The 25,564-nt window shown below is 41.7% G+C and overlaps 1 protein-coding gene across 7 annotated transcripts in view; it reads left to right on the top strand.

Annotated features, from left to right (window-relative positions):
• Positions 1-852: 852 nt before the first annotated feature.
• ankfn1a (ankyrin repeat and fibronectin type III domain containing 1a) overlaps positions 853-25,564 on the top strand; it is a 101,552-nt gene continuing 76,840 nt past the window's right edge. For 5 of the 7 annotated variants that reach the window (XM_087177286.1, XM_087177287.1, XM_087177285.1 and 2 more), the window contains exons 1-5: positions 854-1,109; positions 2,564-2,691; positions 3,060-3,308; positions 7,397-7,614; positions 13,004-13,263. In XM_087177286.1, coding sequence (XP_087033412.1) covers positions 2,576-2,691; positions 3,060-3,308; positions 7,397-7,614; positions 13,004-13,263 — 843 coding nt within the window. In that variant the 5' untranslated portion in view covers positions 854-1,109; positions 2,564-2,575. Of the gene's footprint in view, positions 1,115-2,563; positions 2,692-3,059; positions 3,309-7,396; positions 7,615-13,003; positions 13,264-25,564 lie in introns of all 7 variants that reach the window. The other 2 variants (XM_087177289.1, XM_087177288.1) reach the window with 2 other exon arrangements.

Below are 25,564 nucleotides of genomic sequence, written 5' to 3'. Positions count from 1 at the left end.
CCCCCCCCCCAACTGTTGTTTTCACCTCTGTTTTGGGGTCCAAGTCTTAATCATGGGGGTCAGACCCTTCCAATCCCCCCTTATAATTTGAGCCCTGATCCTACCTCCTTTCCTACTTTCATTCAGTTTTCATTTTCCTTCCCTTTTGTCATTTCCCTAATTTAGTCACCTTCCTTCTCTCCTTTGTTTTTGTTTTCCCTTTTTTCCAATTACCTCTGTCATCCCTCCTTATAACTTCCTTTCCTTTCTTTTTTCTTTTCCCTTTCTTCCCAATTTTTCTTTTCCATTTTCTTATCCTTCTTTTCTTCCATTTGTCTTCTCTTTTCTTGTGTCCTCCTTCCTTTCCTTCTTTCAATCACTTTCAATTTTCTTCTATCCTTCTTTCCTTCCCTTTTCTATTTCCTTTTAATATTTTTTCCTCTTCCTACTGCTCATTCTGATTTTTCGTTTACTTCCAATTTTCCATCCCTCTTTCCTTTTTCCTTCTGTTCTTCTTTCTTTCCTTATATGCTTCCTCATATGCTTTCCATTTTTCCTTTCTTCATTCCTTTCCTTTTTCTTTTCCCATTACTTATTTCATTCCTTCTTTATTCACTTTCCATTTTCCCTTCCCTTTTCTGTTCTCCTTCTCTCCTTCCTCTTTCCTAAATCTCCGTTTTTCCTTCTTTTTCTGCCACAGGACATATGAGGTTGTTTTTTTTTATCCAACATTAAAACTCTCCTCTGTTCCCCCGCAGGACTTTTACTTCACATATTTCACTGTTAATACTTCCTGTTTACTCGGTAGAGGGTCTGAGGACTCTGTTGAACCACCTCGTCCACTTCTCTCAGCCTAATTGGCCGCTGATGAGTGTGAGTGGGAACAGTATTGAGACTCGGCCTCCCCCAGATGTGGGACTGGGCGTCTGTGCGGTGAGTGAACCGCAGTGAAATCTGAGCCCGCTCCGGCCTTGCTCACTGTATTTTGGGATGTTTTACATGGGGCAGGACAAAGACACGTTACCAGGCGGGAGCCCAGAGTGAGCAGATGTTTCTGCTCTGGGAAGAGAAGAAGAAGAAGAAAGAGAAAAAGCAACATTGTTTCTGCAGAAGAAGGAAGCTCGAAGACGGTAGAGTTTACTTCAACTTGTGTTGTGGTCTGAGTTTAAGTGTGCAGAGCTGTGAGGAGAGTTAACGGACTAATGAGCGCAGGAGGCGACGGAGGTGACGGACAGCTGACTGGATGGACTCTGACTGAAAACCGAAACTGACGTTTTAAAGGACAAAGTGTGTGGAGGGTTTGAACGTTTGCTGACATGCAGTTTGACTGGGAGCTAAACTCTGCCTGTGTGTCATACCGGTGTGTTACTTTAGTATTGTTGTTTATCAGTGTCACCGGGTGTTGCCACTTTCAGTAAGTGACTAGCCAAAACAGGAGCCACGTGTGGCGGCTCATTAGTTCTATGTCTCCTCGGTGTGCTGGACTTTAACAGGCAGAGGAACCTCTGGGTGGACTGTTGCCATGTCAATGCTTTCACATGACAGTTAGTTACTCAGATGTCAGTTACAACCATCACTGGTTACCTCACACAGACTCCGCCAGATTAACCGCAGCCCCACCTGACAGCGAATTACCCTCAGGTTACTATGGTAATAACATCTCTACCTAGTTACCAACTGGCTAACAAACTTAGCCTGCTAATGAGATTTGGTTCCAGTGAAGGCTGGTAAGAAGTAATGTTACGAGCTAGCTAACAAACTAACAAGCTAATGTTACAAGCTAGCTGACAAACTAAAAAGCTAATGTTACGAGCTAGCTAACAACCTAACAAGCTAATGTTACAAGCTAGCTGACAAACTAAAAAGCTAATGTTATGAGCTAGCTAACAACTAATTTACAATTAATGTTACCAGCTAGCTACTAACTATCTAACTAACTAACTAACTAACTAGTTAATGTTTCCAGCCAGTTACTGACATAACAAGTTAATGTTACCAGCCAGCTGCTAACTTACCTACAAGTTGTTTCTAGCCTGCTACCAACTAACAAGTTAATATTATCAGCCAGCTACTAACTATATAAGTTAATGTTACCAGCCAGCTATTGACTTAAGGTAATTTTCCCAGCCATCTACTAGTTAACTAATTAGCTAATATGACCAGCTTGGTGCCATCAAACTAAAACTGCCTAATGTTACCAACCAGCTACCAACTGAACAGAAAGCTAATTTACCTACTAACAAAACTAATGTCACCAGTGAGGCACCAACTAACCAACAAACCTATATTACAAGACAACCAACCAAATAACTAACTAGTTATTGTACCAGCTTTTAAGATGAACTAACACACTTTTAGAAAATTTAGGATGATTAACATCCATTTTCTCTTCCTGCCCTCTGATTGGACAGACTCTGTGGAGTTAACTCACCTGCCTTGTTGTTATTTTTATATATCAGGACTCCTCATCATGTCCCTGGTTGTTGTGTACGTCCACATATAGATGGACCTCTGAGCTGTGTGACACCAGTGTTTTTAGTTTTTAGTTTTACCTCACCTGTGTCCATCTCCTGCTCCCTCACAGATATGGCTGAAGATGTCTGTGGATTCTGATAACTCCTGTGTTTTGCTGTCATCGCGAGATGCCAGGACTTCCTGTGTCTTCCAAACTGCTGATGAGAAAGATGACCTCCCAGGAGTGGGAGAGGAGAGGTAACGGACTCTGAACAGCAGTGACGTGTGTGTTTTACTTCTCCTGCTTTGCTGCTGCTGCTCCTACTTTTTATATTTGTAAATCAGAGGAGGTTTTCAATGAATCATGCATCTTGTGCAGGGAGGCTGCTTTATATTTCTGTTGATTTTGTGTGCACATTTGACTGTCAGAATAAAACCTATCCAGCCTGTAAAAACAGCAGACATGTGCTTGCTCTGGACTGTGAAGCTCTGCTGGTTAATATAACCTCTGACCTCAGGGATGAGCCTCATGTCATCAGGACTTGTGAATGGAAACTAAAGGTGATTTTGCTCCTTGACTCTGGAACATCCTCCACAAAGACTCAGGTGTGTCTCTTCTCCTGCAGTGTCCTGGAGATGCTGAGCTACTCCAAGTTCTCCGACCTGGAGACATGGCTGTGTATGCCATCCTCGCTGCTGCTGCCCAGGGCTTTGGACTCCACCCGCACCTCCTCCTCTTCTTCCTCCACCTCTTCTTCCTCACATGTGTCCAACCGTTCCTCCAACTCCCCACCGATTTCCTCCTCCTCCTCCCCAGCCTCCAACTCACGTCGCTCCACCTGCAGTGAGCCTGGAGAAGCGGACGCGCTGCTCAGGTAATGCTGAGACACACCAGCTGGTTTATCCATTGTTCATATATTTAACATCATTGCTGATTAGGAGAGCTTTACAGATATTAAATATTGATGAATGATGATTGCCAATTTGCTGATTGGCATTTACTTACTGGACGGTGGAGAAAAATTGAGTTATGAATTGTGGAAAAGTCGCAATCAATCTTTTATTATAAATCATATAAAGCAAATAAATCTGTGTTTTACAGAAAATTAAGTGGAAAATATTATGATAATTGTTTAGATAGTTTTTAAAGCAAAAACTGCCAAATGTTCTCTGATTTCTGCTTCTACAAACTGTTTCATATCATCATAAATGACACATCTTCATGTTGGTTGGTTTGTTGGTCAGACAAAAGAAGACGTTTAAAGATGTTACCTTTTGACACCTTGTCAAGCCATTGCACCCCTAATTTTACATTTAGAAGTATAATATAATGTTAGATATATTATTGTAAAGTAGCCTGAGCTCTGCTCCCTTTGTGTTGGTGTTGTTGAACATCTGATAGAGTCTTTACCTCCAGCTGTAACTCAGCTTTGAGAAAGAAACCAGGCTGAAACACTGATGGAGGTGATGTTAATCAGCTCGAGAAACTTTGTTTGTTGGTTTAGTTCAGAGGATCAAGCTGCTGTTAGTCTATATCAGAGCCAGACCAACAACTTTTATACTTACTGACTTCTCCCTACTCACTGAGTGTCTTTAAAAACACCTCACAAGCATATAGTTTCATTTTTAAGGTTGAGTAATAGGACTGAAAGATAAAAAACAACCATATTGTGATTATTTTGACAGAAATTGTTATCTGGGATGCTCATTTTTTATTATTTCACTTTTTATTTAATTTAATACTTTTCATTTAAGCAGTTTTTCAAACTTCCACCACAAACAAACAACTGTCACAAACAAAGAAGAAAAAAAAGAAGGCGCTGCTCTATTTGTATTCATTCATCTTTTTTGATTTTTCCTTCATGTCTGATAAGATTGGGATCTGTTGTTGAATTAAAGTCAATTTCTTCCATTTTTGTTGGAAGGTCCATCAGGTGAAAAGTCAGTTTTCCATGGAATATATTTTCTACAATGTTTTGTCTGTTATTTTCACTGAAAAAAATTAAAAAATGATGATGATGTGATTTTTTGTTGGTCTCTGTAGCACTACAATGTGTCATTTAAGGTCTTTTGTGGCACATTTGACCTTTATAAAACTGCAGCTCTGTGATTTAGATCTTGCACTTGGTCATATTGTTTTTATATACACACACACACATATATATATATATATATATATAATTAATTATAAAAATTATAATTATTATATAATTTCCTCAAGCAGCTGCTCACTGTTTTTACTCAAACAAACAGGAGGAAGTAGTGCAGTTAGTGGGGACTATATGGACAAATCCACATTTGGTGCTGTAGTGAGTATTTGTGGCAGCAGGATGGTGTGTGGGTGACTGAGTCAGAATAAACTACAGTGTATGTGTTGATAGTGATGATGGAACATGTCAGTGATGCAGTGAGACTCACTGATGTGTTTTAATAGTTTGTGGGAACAATGGAAGAATCAGATACTGGATAGTACTGAGGCCTTGTTTGGACTGCTTGTTTGTTGTTGGAGTGTTTTACAGTAAACGCTCTGCAGACTGGAGGTACAGTAGGAGATAATGGCTCCAGATGTCTTTGTAATGATGTTTAAGTGCAGAGACTGGAGCTCAGCAGCAGCCGTTACCTAAAAAAGAGATGTGTTGAAACTGTGGTCAGTTCAGAGGCTGCCCCTCCCTCTTCTCCTCCAGCCAGCAGAAACATTGTTCCTCTGTCGTTGGAGCTCGTAAAGTATTTGTCTGGCACCATGGCGATGGCAGTCATGGAGGGAAAGATAAGCCGAGGTTCCTGCAGGGAGCCTGGGGGGGAAACAGTGGTGTTTATAGATGTGGGGGAAACGTACTGCTAATATAAGGAAGTGTGGTCATTATGACTGTTGTATAGCTGCTGGATGTATAGTGGGAACAGATTTGTTTGGACTGTGTGTTCTTTAACTGAAACTCATTCACTCACTGAGAACACACAGACTCTCAGTTACAAAGAGATAAAAACAGATAACAGGAAGGTTTAGAAGCTGGTTCTGGAGGATCTGAGAGTCCTCAGGAGGGTTGATCCAGACTAAAGGAGGCCTCTTCAAAGACCAGAGAGATCTAACGCTCCGAGGTCTGAACCATGTCTGACAGGCTTTTACAATCATTACCGTGCAGACAAGGAGAATAATGTTAACGCCATTGCTGGAGGGAAGGCAGGTGTGATGTTACAGACTGTAATCTGTGTCAGCTGTTTATACTGATCAAGTCTCTGTTACAGAATTTGATGGAGGGGTGGAGGCAGCAGGTCGTCACTGTGACTCTACAGTTTGTGTTACTTCCTGGTCAAATTCTGAAAGACAGCTTTTGTTTTCAAGTAGAGATGTAAGAAAATTGAACTTGGACCAGAGAAAACATCTCAGGTCTGTCGCACAGAAAATGAATCAGGACATTTTAGTGAAGAGAAGACGGATTTAATGTAATGGGGCTTTCAGATAGAATGTGGCAACGGCACCACTGCGCTCTGAAACCCATTATTTCTAACGGCCTGTGCTGCACCACGACGGTGAGCTAGAGCTTTGACTGCTCTGCACTGTGATGAACACTATATCCACAATAGAAACGAGGCATCCAGCTGCGTGTCACCTCTCTGTGTTTGGGGAATTTGTCAGACGATGTTGCAGTTATAAAATTAGGATTTGACCATTGGCGGTCGAGACATAGACTAGGTTTTGACCTAGTCTTGTTATATACTGGGTTGAGCGCATAAAATCTTTTGTTATAACAGAAACTCGGTCTACAGGATTTGTGTTGCAGCCAAATGATATTTCCAACTGTGTTTTTTCTGTTAGAGCAGCAGGGAGTTCATCAGGATACTTGTATTAAAGGTCATGGGGTGTCGACCTCCCAGTTCTTAATCTGTGCTCGCTGTGTTTTTAATGCAGTCTGCGTCTTTTCTTCATGGTATGAAGACGCCCATCACAAAATGTAGATTAGTTAATTTGTCTACAGAACATCTATAGCTCACGTGTTAAAGAGCTGTAGAGTTCAGGCAGCTTCCAGGCTCCTGTGTTGACCACAGCTCACAGAGTCTTTACCCCTGTAGATCTGGACTGACACAGTTTGACGTGGAGCTGCTGTCCATCTGGCTGCAGCTCCTTCACTTCACTAACACTGTGTCCATGTTTGACTGAACAGGACACTAAAGCAATGATGTTAGCAATTTCCTACTGCAAGTAAATGCAACACAAGCCGCTCCCCATGGTTGAAGGCTTAATTTCATGTGACACAAAGGCCTTCGACTGATGCACTGTGATATCTGAAGCACTTGACTCTTGATTCCCCTGATTCAGCTTTTGTCTCTCTCTCTCACACACACACACACACACACACACACAGTGAGGTAAGGTAAGGTAACACCCCTATTGGGCATTGAGAGGATGTTTTCCCTCCACTGTGGACCTTCAGTTCAGGGACGTGTGACTGTGTTTGCTGCTTGGATCCTGAAAAACTTTATTTAAAACTGTCAGCTTCTGGTTCATGTCATACTTTGACAAAAACATGATTGTGTTGGAGAACCTGTGGATGGAGGTTGTGTTGTTGTGACGTGATGCGAGGAAGCTTGCGGATCACAGATGCTAAGCTGGACTCAGGTGTTGGACTTTGTCCTGCAGAGGAAAACAAGGAGACGTCGTCAGACCAGAGGATCATGGCGGAGCTGCAGTTACATGGTCTCAGAGTCCAGGTATCAGGATCACACAGCAAGAGGATGGATTTGTTCTCCTGTATAAACTCATCAAACTGTTCTTCAGAGTGTAGAAACTGAAAATAGCTACTAGTTACTGCAACTAAACTAGTTCATTTTTGATCTTAATAACAGTAGTGGTCAAAACCACCTTCCCACAGTCCGTTGAGTATTGTCCTGAGTCACAGAAAAATGTAATTGTGGGTTTTTGAAGTGAAGTACTGATGATGAGTTCTCTGTGCTTCGCTGCCTGCAGGTCATCGGACAAAGAATCCACCTTTTTAACTCCTGCGCTGGGGAGGGAGATGCCCTTTTTGGCCACGCCCCTTCTTCCCATCCTCTCCTCCACCCCCACTGCGGCGGTGCTGAGCTCTGGGACGTCAGCCGGAGACTCGGCCTCCCAGAGTGGCGTCAGCATCAGGAAGCGGCGGCGGCTCGCTGCCAGTCCTGGAGGACTCCACTGGAACTCAGCAGGTGAGACCGGATTCTGTGTGGCTTGCTAACCCTCAAGTGTAGCACTAAGACAAGGTGTTTTGTGCAACAGTTTTTAGTTTAAAGAAATCTTAAGTTGGATTTCAAGGAGAATCTTAAGTAATGATGTTTTGTGCAACTGGCCCCTGAATCAGATCAGGATTTGCTGTGACCCCCCCCAGTTATCCTTAGTACACCTGTTCACAGTTCTTCAGGTTCTTCTCAGGTAGGTGGTTCCAGTTTCTTGAAGAACCTGCCTCAGTTCTTCAGTCTCTTCATGTGATTCCAGACTGATTCCATGATGCTGAGATCAGGTCTCTGTGGGGGACCAGACCATCTGTATCAGGACTCCTGGTTCTTCTGGTCTCTGGGTATAGTTCTCTATGGCTGAGTGTTTGGACTCATGATCCTGCTGCAGGACGAATCTGGACCAATCAGGATCTAAACATCTACAACGACCAAAGCCTTACAGTTTCTTAGAACAAGTAAAACAAGTTTAATGGCAGCAAATCTATGGTCTCCGTGGAAACGGTAGAATTTTACGGCTGTAAAATCTCTTCCACTGATGCCTCAACTTTTATCTTTAACTCAGGAAACCTTTTTAAGAGATTCTGTGCAACAGCCTTAAGTAACTCACTCAGCTAAGGAGAAATTAAACCTTAAGTGTCAGACTTAAGCAGAAAACATTTGTACAACTGGCCCCAGTTGATGAGAGGCTGCAGGTTATCACGGTTACCAGCTGATCAGGGACAAACGCGTCAGCAGGTTGGTCATGTTCACTCTGAGCTCGGCAGCTTCGTGAACTGACAGACTGAAGAGAGTGGTGGACGTGCTGACACACAGGCGCACACACACACACACACACACACACACATACACACACACACTGCTTGGTGGTTTTGTTTGCTTCCTTGCTTCCTGTGTTGGCTCCACCCTTCTGGAGAATGATAATGAGCTTCCTGTGGTACAGATTGTGGACAGTCTCCATCAGGTGACTCTGTTCCCTGCATCTTTACTGCTCCGGGCTTGTTGTTGTTGACTTTAGATTAATCATCTATGTCAGTGGCTGCCAGTCTGTTTGGCTCCTGAGGACTTTAGAACGAATCAGCATCTGTTTGTGACTCGTCTTCACAGGCTGCATATCTCCCTCCACAAACTATTAAATAAACACTTTTAGAGGCCGGAAGAAGAAAATGGATCCAAGGTTTCACAATGAGAAAATATTCTTAAGTTTGTGGAGCAGAAATATGTTTCTCTTCTTCTCTGTGAAAATAAATCTGAGAGAACATGGAACAATAAAAGGACAATGACTTGACAGGTTCTAAGATCCCAGGTTGGGGAACCAGGAGTCTGTATCAGGGAGTTTCTGTCAAGTCTACCTGGAGGTCTTGCGACTTCCAGCTTTAGATGCAGGCTGAGTTGTCGCTGCTACTACTACTCTGTTGCTAATCCTGAAATTAATACTATTTAGACAATCCAAATCTACATGAACTCGTTAATGAAGAAAATGTGTCAGGATCGGACTTCGAGGATGCAGGTGCTGCAGGCCTAGCAGTGGCAGGTAACATTGACACCACTGAAAACATGAAAAACCTCCACTATGGACATCATAAATGCTGCTATAAAGTCATTCTAACACTTGGAGGTCTTGCTTCAGGTTTTAATGCCTCTGCGCCGGCGACAGTCAGAGCCGGAGCCAAATGTCCCATATCCACATGTTGGGATTTTTAAAACGAATTCTTGCTTGTTTGTTTTTTTTTTCTTTAACTGAAATATTTTACAGGTTTTAACCAACACCAGGATTACAGACTTGTCAGGGCAGCAGTTTTTAAACAGCTTTTAAACTGCATCGTCCTGACTGTGGAAACCTTGTTGCATGTCACACCCCTCCATCTCTTCCCAGATATCTGCATCTTCACTGCTGCTTTTAAACAGAGGCAAAAATGCATATAAAACCAACATCTGTAAACCGTCATTAAAGGAGATTTATAACGTGAAAAAAGAACTGAATATTTTGTTTTGGTGCCCGTTCTGCTCAGCTTATGCAGGGAGGTTTGATTAATGATTTCAGTGATTGTAAAATCCTGGCTCCATCCATCCAGCAATCTGGAAAATCCATGTTAATTTAGGAACTATCAAGAGACCAGTTCCTCCTGTCCTTTCTCCCAGTAAAAAAACACACACACACACACACAGTAGAAATACAGCTACAATTACACTGTTGTTTATTTCCTCTTTGTTTTCCCGCTCTCCTCTGTCGTTTCTGTCTCATGCCGTTGGTCGTGTTCTCATCTTTTTAAACCTCCTGAGGAATCTGATTCCTCTTGTGTTGGTTGTTGTGTTTGGTTGTGCTGGTTGTCACGGCGGTTCAGACTCCTGCTCGTCGTCTGCTTCATGTTTTACGTGATCATCAGAGGAGTTAATGTGATGGTTTTGGATGGTGGTTACTGACATTTTTAAATTTGCTTGTTTTTCTTTCTGCTTTGTTTTATTTTCTCGTTCCTGAACATGATGATGAAAATCAAAAAAAGGAAATATCAAATCATTTATAGATTGTCGTTATCAGTTGCCAAGCAACAGGGATCTCATCTCATTTGAACCATCTGAATACCAAACATATTGTCAGCTCAACTTCCCATGACGAAAATGCGACCTCAGAGCTTTCAGGTCTCTGTGGTGCGTCACATGTGACCTCTGATCTGAAGCTTCTGCCTCTTGTGGTTTTAAAGCCAAAGTTCAGGACTGGAATTTTATAAAGAATATCTGTGAAGATGAAAAACTGACACACACTCATGATACTTCACCTCCGCCACAGAAGAGTTTTATCCATCTTTGCTTCAGGGTCAAAAGAAGAAGAAGAAGCTCCGCCTCTGCACAGTCTGCCCTCACATTTAAGATCATCAAGAAATGGAACAAGCTCCAAGATACTTTGAAAAACTGTCACAGAAGTGGACTTTTAGAAACCAGTCTTTTTAGCATTAATTTGACGCTGACACAGTGTCTGTATCTTATGAGACACTTGTGTGTCTCAGTTCAGAAGTTCATCCTTCGATGGATGTAGATTAAAAGGTTTTGGCTTGTTTAAACCTGCAGACTGGTTTTCAGTCTGATGGACTAGAGTCAAGTGTTTGTTGTGTCCCAGCAGACCTTCCTGCAACTGGCTTTACATTTTCTATCTGCGTTCATGGAGTCAGACAAGTTGGTAAAATATTTAACCCTCAGTTGTGTCTTTGTCACTTCTCTGCACAAAGCTAATCTGCTTTTTCATCTCAGGTTTAACTGATTAAACCAACATTTCTTCAACAGTTGTTCAAATGAATTCACTCCAGATGTTTGACCACCAGAGGGAGCCATGACTCCAGCTGACATTCAGTGTCCTGGTCTGGTCTGGTCTCTGTGTTCAGTCTAAACCCTGAGCACTCACCCTAAAACCACTCCCTGAAGTTACTCGTAGTAATAAGTTTTATATTAGATAACCAGACAGATCGTTTGCGGTCGCCTGGACCTGAACTGGTTTCAGCCTAAACCTTCTGTTAGCTTAGTTTTTAACACTGGTGAACTGTGTCTGAAACATCAGGTCTGCAGCAGACTTAGATAAAGTCTGTGAGAGACACCATCCTGGAATTACATTCATGCTGTAGCAGTTGGTTTTTCACAATAAAAGTGACAGTAGCTCGAGAGAGAGAAGAGTCATAGCTCTGTTCACCGGACCGGTCACTGTGTGAGTGGACGAAGTTTGAAGGTTTGATTCATTCTCTAATATGTGACGAGGAAGAGGAAGTTGGAGGATTGGTGGTAAACCCCTCCCCTTTCTCATTATGTAATGTAAATGACAGAGTTCACAGGTCGAATGCTGATCTGACTCAACACAGCATCTCAGAATCAACACAAAGCAGAAATACAAAGATCAAACTACATGGTATTATTTTATACAATAAAATTCAGACTAGCTGTGGGGATACCTCAGGGCTGGATTAAATTTTTTCAATCAATCAATTTTACTACAGAAATTGTGATAAATTGATCAAAAAAAAAAAAAATTGGCATAAAAATAGCAGTGATTAAAAACTGGTTTTGTCCATCCATCCGTTTATCCGCGGTCGGGTCATGGTGGCAGCGGGCTAAGCAGTAAGATGTCCGTTTCTCCAGCAACGCTTTCCAGCTCCTCCTGGGGGATCCCGCTGGACCTCCTTAGCTCCTCCCAGTTGGACCTGCCCAGAAAACCTTCAAAGGAAGACGCCAGGCATCCTGATCAGATGCCCGAACCACCTCAGCTATCTCACCCTGTCTCGTAAGACACCCTACAAAGGACATTCATTTCAGCTGCTTGCATCCGCGATCTCATTCTGTCGGTCACTACCCAGAAATCACGCAATTCCTAGGTTCCAAAAGCAGACACACTTCCCACCTTGGCTGTGTGTTGAGATTCTGTCCGTGAATATCACAAACAGGATCGAGATGAGGGACAACCTTGGCGAAGTCCAACACTCTCCAAAGACGTGTTTGACTTTGTGCCGAGAATGCGGACAAAGCTTTCACTTTGGTTATACAATGGCTCGTAGCAATGGGCCCAGAATCCCTGGTTTTGGTTTTTGTTCATTTTTGTGATTGTGATGGATCAAGATTCAATGCAGTGTGAGCCATCAGAGTCCTGGCTGTTGTGTTAATCTGTTTACGGCTTATTCGGATCATCTGCAGGACGAACACGTCCAGGGAGTGTCCACTGTTTTACTTCCTCATGTAGTTTTAATGCAGCAGCTCAGGTAGTCAGCTTGCCTGCAGCCTGACACCTGATCTTTCTCTCTCTCTCTCTTTCTCTCTCTCTCTCTCTCTCTCTCTCTCTCTCTCTCTCTCTCTCTCTCTCTCTCTCTGTCTCACACTCACACACACACGCACAAACACACTGAAAGACTGGAAACATTAAACCAGCTCACCTAAAGGAGCAGAACAAGATGGAGGCTCTGTGGTGCTCAGGATCGAGCAATGATCCCATTCGACTTTCAGATTTTGTAGCTGCTTCAGGCGAATTTCGCTCAATCAGTGTCTCCCTGACCTGCTGCTGTTTCTCTTTTTATCCTTTTATCTGTCAGTTTTATTCATCTGACTGACCGGAGAGTTTGACCCGTGCTTCAAAAATCCAGCACAGAGAAATCCTCAAAGAAGAAAGATTTCTAAAACTGATGACAGATCTCAACAAATAAACTAATTTTCCATTGCAAATAATCAGCAGCTCTAACATTAAAACATGATCAATATTTATTCTGATATGATATTTATTCTGAACTGATAATCAATATGAAAGACAAGATTTTAATGAAATTTGATATGTGTGTGTGTGTGTGTGTGTGTGGTGTACAGTAACAGCAGGGTGTCTCTGGTTTCTCTTGTCCAGGTTCGGTGCAGCGCGAATTCTGGTCACCTGATCTATCGCCCGTGTCAGGTGGGAATTCAGCAGCAGGAGGTGGGGGTGCGAGGAGCCTCCCCCTGGTCAAAGTGGGTGGGGCGTCACCGGTGTGCAACAGCGACCGGATGGCCTTGAGGAAAACGGTTTCAGTTGATGACCGACTGCTGCAGCCGGCGGGCGGAGAGCAGCAGCACCTGAGGCTGCTGAGTCGACTGGAGAGAGGCAAGAAGAAGCTGCGAAACATCCACGTGAGTTTTTATTTCATTTTTACCTCATTTAGTTTTGAATTGATTTCTCTCAAGAAGAGAGAACAGGCGGGATTATTTATTTTTAATTGATCATATTTTAGATGATATTCATTATGTTTGGTGAGATGTTCTACTGTCGTTCTCCAGACATCATGGTTGTAATGACCACTCTTTACCACAGAGGGCGACAACCTGTGGAAAGTTACAGATAACATTTGGTTAAAGGTTGTTCAAATTAGATTTTCTCATCAAATCTAATGAGTTTCTCATTTACTTTAACTGTTTGAAGTTTATATAACTATTGTTTAGTTATATTCATGGAACAAATACAAAAAAATCACATGTATTACAGTAAATAATTGTTTTCTGATCTGCTGCTGTCAACACAAACTCAACACTGTTTCACATTAAAAGTTTAAGTCAAGTTAACTTTGGTTTAATCAACTGGTTATAAAAGTATGAAAATAGAGGATTTAAAAAAAAAAAAAATTAATTAGATTCAATACACCTGAAATTCTCCTTTGAAACAGACCTCTCTAACCTTCTGCATGTTGTCGTCCCCTGTGGTAAAGAGGTCATTACAGTCATGTGTGGACTACAACAAAGATGGCAGGACATCCACAGGAAAAAGAAGGGGTATAATAATTCTCACTATACATCTGGACAGCACTACAAAATGGCTATATCGCACGCGCACACACACACACACACACACACACACACACACACACACACACACACACACGCTCTCATGCTGCAGTGAGTCAGAGGCTGACACACTGCCGGCTCTCCAGCCTCATCATGCTGCTCTGCAGATGGATGAGTATATCAGCTCAAATTAGAAGCTTTTAGCAAACTGACGACTTTGTACCGTAAAAATTAACGTCCATCATATTTGACGTCATGATGAAGAAGTTCAGTGTTCAGGAGTGAAAGCTGTTGTGTCTCTGTAGGTGAGAGGACATGTTGTTGAAACTCTCAGGTGTGAAGTTGGTGCAGACAGAAGATGCTGTAGATGGAGCTACAGCGATGTAGATTATATTATTAGTTGAGTGTTTATTATTTATACTGTTCCAGGATTATTTTGAGACATTATTTTATATATATATATATATAATTTGTCCTCCACCTGTACATGATAAACAAATGAATGTATTTCTTGTTGTCAGGGACCAAATGTCAGGTCTGTGTTGCAGACAGTCAGCTGATCCTCTGTGATATTTTTGGAGTCCATCATTCACTGATGAATGGGAGATGAATGTGCTGAGGTGTGGGCAGGAGTGGTATCTGCGTAAGCAGGCTGACTGTTCTGCTCCTCTTTCAAGGACTAAGTGGGTTTCAGGAGGATGTGACTGTTTTATTTTTGTGGGTTGTTGAAGCTGGAGTCTGTCTTACATCAGCTGTGGCAGCTCATCACTTTCTGAACCTGCTGCACATTTTTAGCCTCTCAGCTCCTACTTTTGGTTTTGTGTTTGTTCTGCTTCCCCACAGAGGCCAAAACATCCCATAATACTGTTTTAAATTAATGAGTCATTTAAAAATCATGTCAAACAATATTCAGTATTTAACAACAGACAAATATTGATAACTGATATCCGATTTATGAGGTTTAGTTTGTGTCAAACTGCTTTGTATTTTTATTCCTCTATGCTGGCGACAGCCAGAGTGGCAGCCATTGTGTTTTCAGGTTGTCTGTCTGTCTCATTCTCATGGACAAGATATCTCAGCAACTTGAGGGAATTTCTTCAAATTTGTTAACATTCACCTCAACTCAATGACGAACTGATTAGATTTTGGGGGTCAAAGATCAAGGTCACTGTGACCTTACAAAACATGATTTTGCCCTTGTGAACGGAATATATTGAGAACTCTTTGAGGAAATTACTTCAAATTTGGTACAGACATTCACTTGAGCTCAAGGACGAACTGATTAGATTATGGTGGTGAAAGGTCAAGGTCACTGTGACCTCACAAATCACTTTTAGCCATTATTCAAGACTTCACACAGCAGTAGGCAAGGCCTATATGTCATAATGAAATTAGATGATGCATGAATTGATATGAATGACATTTTTATTCAATTACTTCTATCACAGTAGTATATTGACTGATTTGTTTAACTTACAGCCTTGTAAGCATGTAAAATTGACCGTCGTTATGCAGACACCGTTCTCTTCATGGAGATCCCAGCTGGTCATTTATGAAATGCACCGTCAGACTCTGATAGGGCTCTGCTGTACAGCTTGACCACATTTCAGTTCTAGTAGCGAAAATAATCAGCTGTTTTCAGTTCTGCTGCGACTCTCCGCTTGCATTTTTTATATAGCTCCGGTATGGTATCCTGGCTAAAATATGTGCGGAAGAGAATGCTGTACCGCTGATCCAGTGTATTTATCAAAGCTGTGAAGCATCGTATCTTTCCCCGTAATTTCCCTGTGTCGTTTTGAATTACATTCATATGGAGTTATGCTTTCAAACATTTCGGTCATTGTTCCTTGTCGGGTGGTATTTAGCTTACTTGACACACTGGTGGTTGGCATTTTAGCCATGCAACCATCATACATGGCTTTGTTGTGCTGATACAGGTTAGTCGTGTTGCCCCATGAGGGAGCAACGGTAGCAAGGCAGGTCCTGCACAATACCTGACGCTGTGCTGCATCTTCTTTTTTAAAGCCAAAATATTTCCACACAACCGACGTACTGCTCCTCTTTGACACTAAAGTTCCGCTGTGCCAGGTTCTGTCGAGCCTGAGGCCATTATACAACAGGTCAAGGTGTAGCGTGCCAAGTTGTTGCTTCCTCTTTTAGCCGACTGCTCTACTCTTGCTTACATGTCACATGACCAGACTGTAATTGCAGCCTTTGCGGTTAGAAAATCGTGTTTTATCATATCGCGATATTATCGTAAAAGCAAGTAATTGTTCAGTCCTACTGCTTGACTTGTGTAATCTGAAGCGCCTGTGGGAGCTCCTATACTGTGCTTGACTGAACTGTCACCGGGACAGATCAGTATGTTTGCTAATTGGGTCCTCGTCTACAGTTGATCTTAATTCACCTATCCAGAGAGTTTCTGTGGGACCTCGAACAACCAGATTGGGGACCTGCTTTAGTTTCAGTTGTTAGAGGTGCAGCTTTAAAACCTGAACATTACTGAGGTCCAGGAAAAAGCAGTTATCGAGGAATAGTAACTGCATTTTTTGATTCAGGGATGAAATGTGAAAAAGCTGTTGGATTTCTGAAGAGTTGATGAGCGTCGTTAAAACTGCTCAGAATCACAAAGCTCTCTCTCTGTTTTTCCTCTATTAGAGGATCATAACCTCTTCCTATGACTGTACACTGTGAGACTTTAACCTAATCAGAGTTTTAGTTGACCTCGGTTTTTCCCTCTGAATGGATTGAGAATGTTTTGGGAAATGATGCTGCAGCTGGAGGAAACTCCTCTGTTGTGTGTGTGTGTGTGTGTGTGTGTGTGTGTGTGTGTGTGTTGCCTCTACGGACTGATTGATCTCTCTCTCTCTGTGCCCTTCTCTAACTGGTTTTGCCGCCTCTCTGTGGCTCAGCTGTCACAGCTCAGAGCTGTGTGATGTGTGACTCACATGGCGAAACGCATCATTACGGTTCTCTCAGTCTGTAATCTCTGGTCTGTTCCCAGGTTTCCTCCTTCAACTCCTGCTCTTTGGTTTCATGGAAGGACTCTAAACTGAGATCAAGTGAGACTGGCTGTAGGTCCACCAGCATAGACTGTATATAGACTGTAGCTGTGCGTGTTGGACGAGGCTAACAGACCTGACTGTGACCACAGTGTCTACAGCAGTGGAGGAAACACCCTTTGTTGTCAGAAGATTATGTGTGTGTGTGTATGTGTGTGCGTGTGTGTTTCATGTGTTTTCAGCTGAGGTGGTCGCTAAGAGAAAAAAGACTTTTACTTTGAAAGGCTTATGACTGATTCTTAGCAATACAGTTTAACATACAATCTGTAACTACCAGCAGCTAAATTGTTCACAGGTCTCATCCTCTACACAACAAACACACCAGGTGATTATAACCAGTAGAAACACTGAATAAAACAGTTTCACAAAATCAGTGATTGGGAGTTGTCTAACATTTACTCAGCTTTTTTCTCAGCTTCAAAACTCTTGCTGAAGTGGTTCTGGTAATGTTAGTCTTTATTACAGAGTGCAAGTTAAGGATTCAGAACAAAATTAAAACGCCGTGAGAATGCAAAACTTAATGCCAGTCACCTGCAGCAACCTGCCTTAATGTGTGCACCCAGTTTAAATGGAGCAACATCTGAGTTCAAGCTACAACAGGTCAACTGAGTTCCGTTTAATTTCTTGTCAATAATTAGTTCATATTTTAATTATAATTTTCTAATTATGTGAAACTGCATCGTTCATATTTGCCTGTTTAGGCTCAGTGGCTGCAGTGTTTTAGCGCCCTCTACTGTCATCGTGGAAAAACATTAATTCACCTTCTTAATGTGGTGTTGACATTTGGAGTTAAACAGTATAGGCAGGTTTAAAGAGGTGGGAAAATAGGTAATAATAGATTATGAATTTTTATGACTGTGAAAATGACAGACAAAGAGAGTGAAACGCAGCCCCTGGTTCAGATTTCACTCTCAGTCCTTCAGTGGCTGTAATAATCTGTCAGATGTTTTATTTTCCACCTCATTTGACAGTAAAGTTGGATTCTACTCATCTCTGTTATTTAACTTTGTTCATTAACTTGTTGTTTCAGTTCTGAGTCTTTGTGTTTCCAGTGTGGTGGAGAAATAATCAGGTATGAGGATTTTAAAGTCAGAGGATTAGGACCTCTGGACTCCTCTGTGTGTTTCTGATGTTCTCTCTGTTAGTGTGGAAACAGACATACAGCTGGTGTCCTCTCACGTTCTGCTCCATTGTCTCAGCAAATAATAGATTTCCAGGCAACAGAGGCAGCCAAGTGACAGCGCAGAGACAGAGACATCCCCGTGTTGTGCTTGTCTTCGTCCTGTGGCTTAGGCGGCCGATGGAAAATCCTCCCAGCGGCCCTCAGTGTGTGTGTTTACCCTGCTGCTGTAAAACAGAGGAATAGCTGTGTTTTGTTGTTGTGGGAGGTCTCGCTGCCGGGCAGAGAGGACGCAGCAGCTGGTGGACAGATAGCAGCACAGCTCTGTATTATGCAGGACGGTGTCGCTTCATCACAGCTGTTGCAGCTCATTATGAACCTGCTGAGACCTCCTGGGACTCTCCTCTTACTCTTCACCTGGACCTGCATCCATATGATGTAGAGTCCCTCTGTCTGTCCATCCATCTATTTCCTCATGTGTCCCTCACATTTGTCCAGATCAACCAGTTATCTCTCATTCAGAAAAACTTCATATGCACATTTTCTTTCGCTGAGTTTGTTTAAAGTTTGTGATAAATTTGGATGGAAATCTTCCTTGTGATTCCTTCTGAAGTATGAAAAACAAGTTTTTAAATGTTCAATGAAGTATTTAAGCTTTCCTCGTTATCTTAGTTTTAAACCTAAGAAATCACCTACATTAACATTTTCCCGATACAGCTTCATCTTTGTGCAGTTGCAGAAAACGCGTGAATGGTCATCCTCCATGACATGTTGTAGTTTTCTAACAGCTGTGGTTTGAAATATTTGCCTTCAGAAAATACCTCCACGTTATCATGTATAGGTTTTCTGCGTTAGGCAAATAATTCAGGTAACGTACCAAGGTTATAAATCTGCAAAACTTAATTCAAACTCTTGATGATATATAAAAGATATGACATTTACATTATTAAGTGTAAGGTGGTTATAATAGTGCCACATCTTTTTTATTCATCTATTTATTTATTTTTGCACAATTCAAAATACACAGGAAATGACAAAGACAAAAACAAATAGCATACAGTACAGGGAGAGCCAAAAAGCCTAATGGGCTTATTTAAAGCCTCCACTTAAGTCATTTTGAAATAACACAAAAAATATAGAAATACAAAATGACATACAAGAAAAAAACGTGAAAAAAATCATGAGAAACTAATAGATTCAATGTATATATAATAAAATCAACAGCAATAATAATAATATCAAAATAAGAGCAGAAAATGTGTGAATGTGATGTCTATGCAATATAGAAAAACTAATAAAAACTAATACATGGACAATATTACACTGGGAAAAAACAGTCATAAAACAGCAGTTAAATTGTCTTTTAAGCATCTTTTGTAATATTTTATAGAGGAACAGTTCTTTGCCATGTGGAGAAAGACATTCCATCATTTTATACCCCTAAATCTTATTGAAAATTGACCTCTCCTAGTGAGACGCTATCGTTCAGATTTGGGTGTGTTTTATCTCTTAGTTAGATTTTTACTGCTGCAGATGTTGGTGCTGACCGAGTCATCACTTTGTCACAGCTTTTCACTGTCGGAAAAAATAGAACGTTGTGAGGACACCGGTTCCTTACACCATAGCTGTGTCCCAGTTCAGGGGTCGCATCCTTCAGAGGACGTGGTCGGCGAAGGCGTGGTCCATCGTAGACCGTGAAGGCCGAAACCGAAAGCAGACAGCCTGGTCTGCGGAGGATTTCCTCTTTGTGTCAGCAGCTATTCCCTCCCTTACTATCTCTATATCTCAAAGCGTGGCTCCTGTTGCCTAGCAACCTAAACAACACATAATTTTATTTCATTAAAACATATTGTTTTAACGCCCTTGGTTTTAACAGTTGTACTGTTAGCTGTTGTACTGAGCTGAAACTCAATAATCTTGGGATCGTTTGGGCCAACAGGTGGATCCCTCATTGTCCAGGAAAAGAAGGAAGCATTTGAGAGAGCCTTCAAAATGAGACAGTTTAGTCACGCCTCTGAGTGCAGCCTCTGACTAATGTGGACCCTGTGTTCTCATGTGTTCTCCTCTGTGTCCTGCACAAAGTCGGTCTCCAAAAGACGATCATTTAATAATCTTGTTGTGAATCGTTCCTTAAAATCTGAAACCTGAACACCAGGAGTTCGTACGCATTTCCTTTGTGAAGTCGATAAATGACTTTTATTTCTAGTGTTAAATATGTCAAAACTGATTTCATACTGTGAGCCGCTTCACATGTTCAGTGATGCTCCTGTCATGTTAACGAACTGTTGATGTTTCAGTGGACTGGGCAGCTGTTCGTCTCCTTAGCTCCAGCAGGGGGTGAGCTCCTCCTCTCTTCACCTCATCTCTGTCAGGACTCTCCTGCTGTTTTCTGATTCTGCCAATAAGGTTCAGTAAATAAATGATTCCTGCCCGCATCACTTTTCTCTGAGCGGAGGTTAAAGCTTTAAAATCTGGAGTGGAAAGTTTGAGGTTTGACAATTTAATCAGGCTGACTCTGAGCCACCAGCTGTCTCCCTCCCTCTCACTTCACCTCCTCCATCTCACACACACACACACACACACACACACACACACACACACACACACACACACACACACACACACACAGTAAATTGAGCTGCTGGCTGACGGCGCTGATGCAGATAGATACTGTGAAACATATGATTAATCATCAAAAAGCTGAAGAGGATGACTTCGGAGAAAAGCTGTGACTGACTGTGTGTGTGAGAGAGAGACACACGACTTGGCAGAGGCAATCTTCTCATGGCTGAAGAGGCGGTTGTTGTTCTTGATCTTTTCAGTAGATATTGTGGCCCTGGTTCTCGGACAAGTACATTTCCATAGAATTCAGACCATCGGCTCATCTCTGCCACAGGCTAAAAAACACTCGCTCCTGTCCGAGAAAACACTGCCTGGATTTAGACATAATGGAGTTATGATTCTAGTTTCAACCGAACTAAACTTCCTAAAACTTTTCTGGATTGTGACCCTTTTAAGCAAATCAACGGCCAGGCATGAACTCTGCTCATAGGCTGATTCTGTCTACAAGCTGCAGGCAGTTTAATTGAAGAGTGATGGTGAAGTATAAGGTATATTATATATACTTCATTATCAATTATTCATCTCCTTACTTAACCACTTCATCTGTGAGACTCTTCTTTTTTTTTCATCCAAAACCAACCAGATAAACCAGCGTCTCTCAGCTCCTCTGCAGAGTCTCTTTACTTCAGCTGCTAAAAGTTAATTACGATAAAAACAAAAGCTCTTATTTTGTTTTTCTTGCCGCTTTCCTGTATTTCACTTTGTCTATGCAGCGTTTCAAAACAACATCCAGACAAATGGTGGCGAAAAAAAGTGTTTTTGTCATGTCACAGTAAACGCCTTCCTCTGCTTCCATATTACAATTCTTTTACTGTTAAGCACAAGCAGGAAGTAAGGAGTAACAGCAGCATCATCAAACACATCAGGATTAGCTAACTGCAGCAAATAAGAGCAGGAAATCAGTACATCACATTTTATTTCAAAATGAAAGAAATATTAGGGAAAAGTGTCAAAACCTGAACTGAACTAAAACTTTTTTTTTTTTATTCTTGTGAATCATCTCAACAACTACTCAGGTTTCTCTGGTGACCTCTTGATGGGCTCCAGGCCAATACCTATTACATATATGTGAATACAGTTTGGAGAGGAATTACAGGAAATGTTAGATACAGCACAAACAGTTCAATGTGCATGATTTACTTTCATTGACTTTTACTTTGACATGATTCTTAACACATTTGAAAAACAGTGTTGTCAGTAAATTAGCTCAGTTTGAATCTGTTTCGGTAAAATGCTGTGACACTTAGAAACTGGACTTTATAATGCAGGTTCTCAAGATTTGTTAATACACAAATTGAATATATGTACATATATTGAATTTCCATATATGAAATATACAAATGAAGTAAAAACAAATATATAAAAAATTATAATAAATGAAACCTGATAGAAATTGGAACCATTTTATACATTCACATATATGTCTAGCACATACAAATCTGTATGTTTGTGTATGTGGCTTATATTGTAGATCCTACTAATCTACATATATCCAGAGGATGTATATGTGTGATGATAATATAGGTTACATATATGGCAACATCACTCTTGATATAGAGTCATGTCATATTTCTTTTTGGTTTCTTTTTACTTTGTGACTGAAACAAGTAGCTGCTGATTCATTTTCTATTGATGTATTTTATCCTATTGATGAAAAAACGTTTCAGCCTTTTATGTTCTGTCCATAAAATAAAATCTCAGTCGCCATTTTACCTTCATTTACTTTGCAAGTGTTCGAATACTAAACCTGAATCTGAAACCTGAAGGGGTTTGGTAAAGGTTCAGATTTTATAGGATGTGATTAAACCACAGACCTAATTAGATACATGTTTCGACTGAAGGAGAAGTGATAGATTGATCCGAGAGTGGCCAGGTCAATGGATCATTAGTGACACAGGAGGGGACGCGAGGTGAAAAGATGGCTGTAACCAGGCGTCTGTTTACTGTCATCTGGGGCATATGGAATAGAAATACATGTTCCATACATAGAGTCCAGTACAGGAGGGATTTGTGTATGTGTCCTGTTTACTCATACATTTTTCTCAGGCCGTAGCCGCCGTCTTTGTACACTAACACTCACAAACACTTACACAGTGGTGTATTTAGCAGCCGTACTCCCGCGGGGCTAATCATATCAGGGCACAAGTCAAGCAAGTCTTTCTGAACATCCATTAAGCTGCTTCGCTGCACCAAATCCTCCATGAATCACCCCACCATGAAATATTAGCTCCATAAATTCAGCCTGCCATCTTATTAAGCCTAATCCCTTAAAAAAACACGGCGTGGAGCGGATGATTGGTGCCTCTGCCCCCACCGCCGCCGACGCCACCACCTCCCCCCACCTCAGGAGTGTGTGTCCGCATGATATGAGAGGACTGCATAAACAAATGTGAAGGGCTGCAGTCGCACACTCAACGTTTCCTGACGTTTTACTGCACACTGGAAGAAATCCTGAGCAGTGAATTTCACTCAGGTAAAACTCCTGGTAAAGAAGAAGTTTAAGTTATGAATGTTTTCATTAACAATTAATCTGCCAAACATTCTAATAAATTATTTTTTAAAAGCTCCCAGAACCACAGATGACATTTTCAGGTTTCATTTGTCCAATCACAACACTTTTAATTTTAATTTACAATAATATAAAACATACAAGCAGCAAAACTCTCACTGGAGAATCTGCAGCCACTAAATGTTTGATCAGTTTCGTTGATGTTATTGAAAACCCACCCCAAGCTGTTAAAAACACTTGATGCAATGATGGAAATGATGATGATGCAACATTAAATATTTAATTATCAAACTTTCTTTGATCAATAAACATATTAATTCAAATAAATTTAACTAACTCCATTCTTACAGTATATCTGTATTTGTTCATGTAGCTAAAGTATGTTCACTACTTGCTCACGTGTTAAGTTGTTAATGTAGCTAAGGTATGCAAACTTTTTACTAATATGTTAACTCCTTCATGTCGCAAAGGTATGCTAACTCCTTGCTTATATGTGGACTTGTTCATGTAGCTAACGTATGCATGCAAAGAGTTGGTTTGTGATGTCCTAAAAGTCTGTGTTGCCACAGAGCAGATGATAAAATGTTTTCATTGAGGTCACCATCATGACAAACTTAACACGTTTTGCCCCGCTAGTGGTGAGAACCTAAGAACATACGTGTTTCCACTGCAGCTGTGGTCTGCTCATCGCAGTCTGGACTGACTTAGTGAGCGATAGCTGTGCCGTATTGATCCCCATGCCAGTCAGGTTGTCACTCACCCAGTGGGCGAGCCTGCCAACCAGTGCTCAAAGGTGCCAGAACCGGCAGCCGCTGCCAGGAGGGATGGCTCAGCCTCCCCTGTTTGGAGGCTCCTTGCCTGGCCATGAATGCTGGCATTGCTGCACTAATTAACCCGGGGAGAGGCCAACAAGCTCGCTACAGTTCAGCCTCTGACAAATATCAAAATAAAGCCTTGTTCAAATTAGCAAGGTGAAGTGAGAAGTAGTGGGGCAGGAGGGGGGCCGGGAGGCCGGGGGGGCTGAGACTCAGCTGTCTGCGGTCAGACTCGATAGGTCCATGTGTGTGTGTGTGTGTGAGAGAGAAGTGTGGTGAGTGTACCTGAGAGAGCGAGGTTATATTAGTTCAAATTAGTGGTACAGTGGTGAAGCTTGCCAGGTAGATCAACTGTGTGTGTATGTGTGGTAATATTTATGTTAGAGAGCAAGGTTCTATTACTTCACATTAGAAGAGTGACTGAGGGTGAAGCACCGATCTGACTGAAGCTGGTTATTTTCACTGCAATATTCGGCACTGGGCAAAAGTCACAAATAGTTTTTATTTCTCAGTGAACATCATCCAAAACAATAAAGAGTAAAAACCTGAATCAGATCAGGATTTGCTGTGACCCCCCCCCCCCCCTTTGCCTTTCAACCAGCTCCAGTTCTCCTCAGTACACCTGTTCACAGTTCTTCAGGTTCTTGTCACGTAGGTTGTTCCAGCTTCTTGGAGAACCTGCTCATTGACCTGCTGCAGGATGGATCTGGACCAGTCAGACTTTATACTGTATGTGCACTGACTGTTCCCTCTTACCTGTGCACATACTGTATATATGTGTAGAAATAAAAACAAGTGTGGCCTTGGTTCTCATGATGATCTACACATGTCTGTTCTCTGAAGGAGGACGGAGTCTGGTAGATGTCTTTGCTCTGATGACTAACAGGCAGATTTGTCAGATTAATTCACTGGCTTTTATATTGTTTTGCTTCACATCATGAGAAAGAACACGTGGTTGCCTGAGATCTCTTTCATTTATAGACACTGACCTGATTTTACGTTCAATTAATTGGAGGTTCTGAAGGTAGACTAATTCAGGCTACAGAAGGCTGTATTTTCATGGGATCCTGTCAGATTGCTCAGGTCTTGTCAGCTGCAATCGGTAGTTTTCAGTCTAGAAATGTGGACTATGAAGGAGCCTGAGAGGATACACAGTTTGTTTGTCGGTTTATTGGTGTTAGCAGCTGCTTGAGTTTATGAAATCTTGAGTTAAAGATCGATCAACTTCGGCAGGTTAACCAGCCTTCATGAAGACTGTTCTCCAGGTGTAATCCAGCTGTCTGGTAATCTAGTGGGATCAGTCGTCAGATGTAGTCAGGTTCAGGTTCAGGTTTAGGTGTGTGTTCTTACATAAGGTCTGGTTCACAGTCGTGTCTCTGTGGACACACTCATTCCCTGAGGGACTCCAGTTACTACTGAAATTAAGTCATCACACACACACACACACACACACACACACACACACACACACATTAGGGAACAGAGAGAAGGTGAAGTACTTACTGCTGCTTTACTCAGGATTATT

This window comes from Seriola lalandi, unplaced genomic scaffold (genome assembly GCF_002814215.2).
Source record: "Seriola lalandi dorsalis isolate HSWRI2012SDOR001 ecotype SW California unplaced genomic scaffold, Sedor1 jcf7180002054585, whole genome shotgun sequence".
NCBI classification, from domain to species: Eukaryota; Metazoa; Chordata; class Actinopteri; order Carangiformes; family Carangidae; genus Seriola; species Seriola lalandi.
The sequence above is the reverse complement of the archived record's forward strand: the minus strand, read 5'-3'. Positions and strand labels throughout refer to the sequence as shown.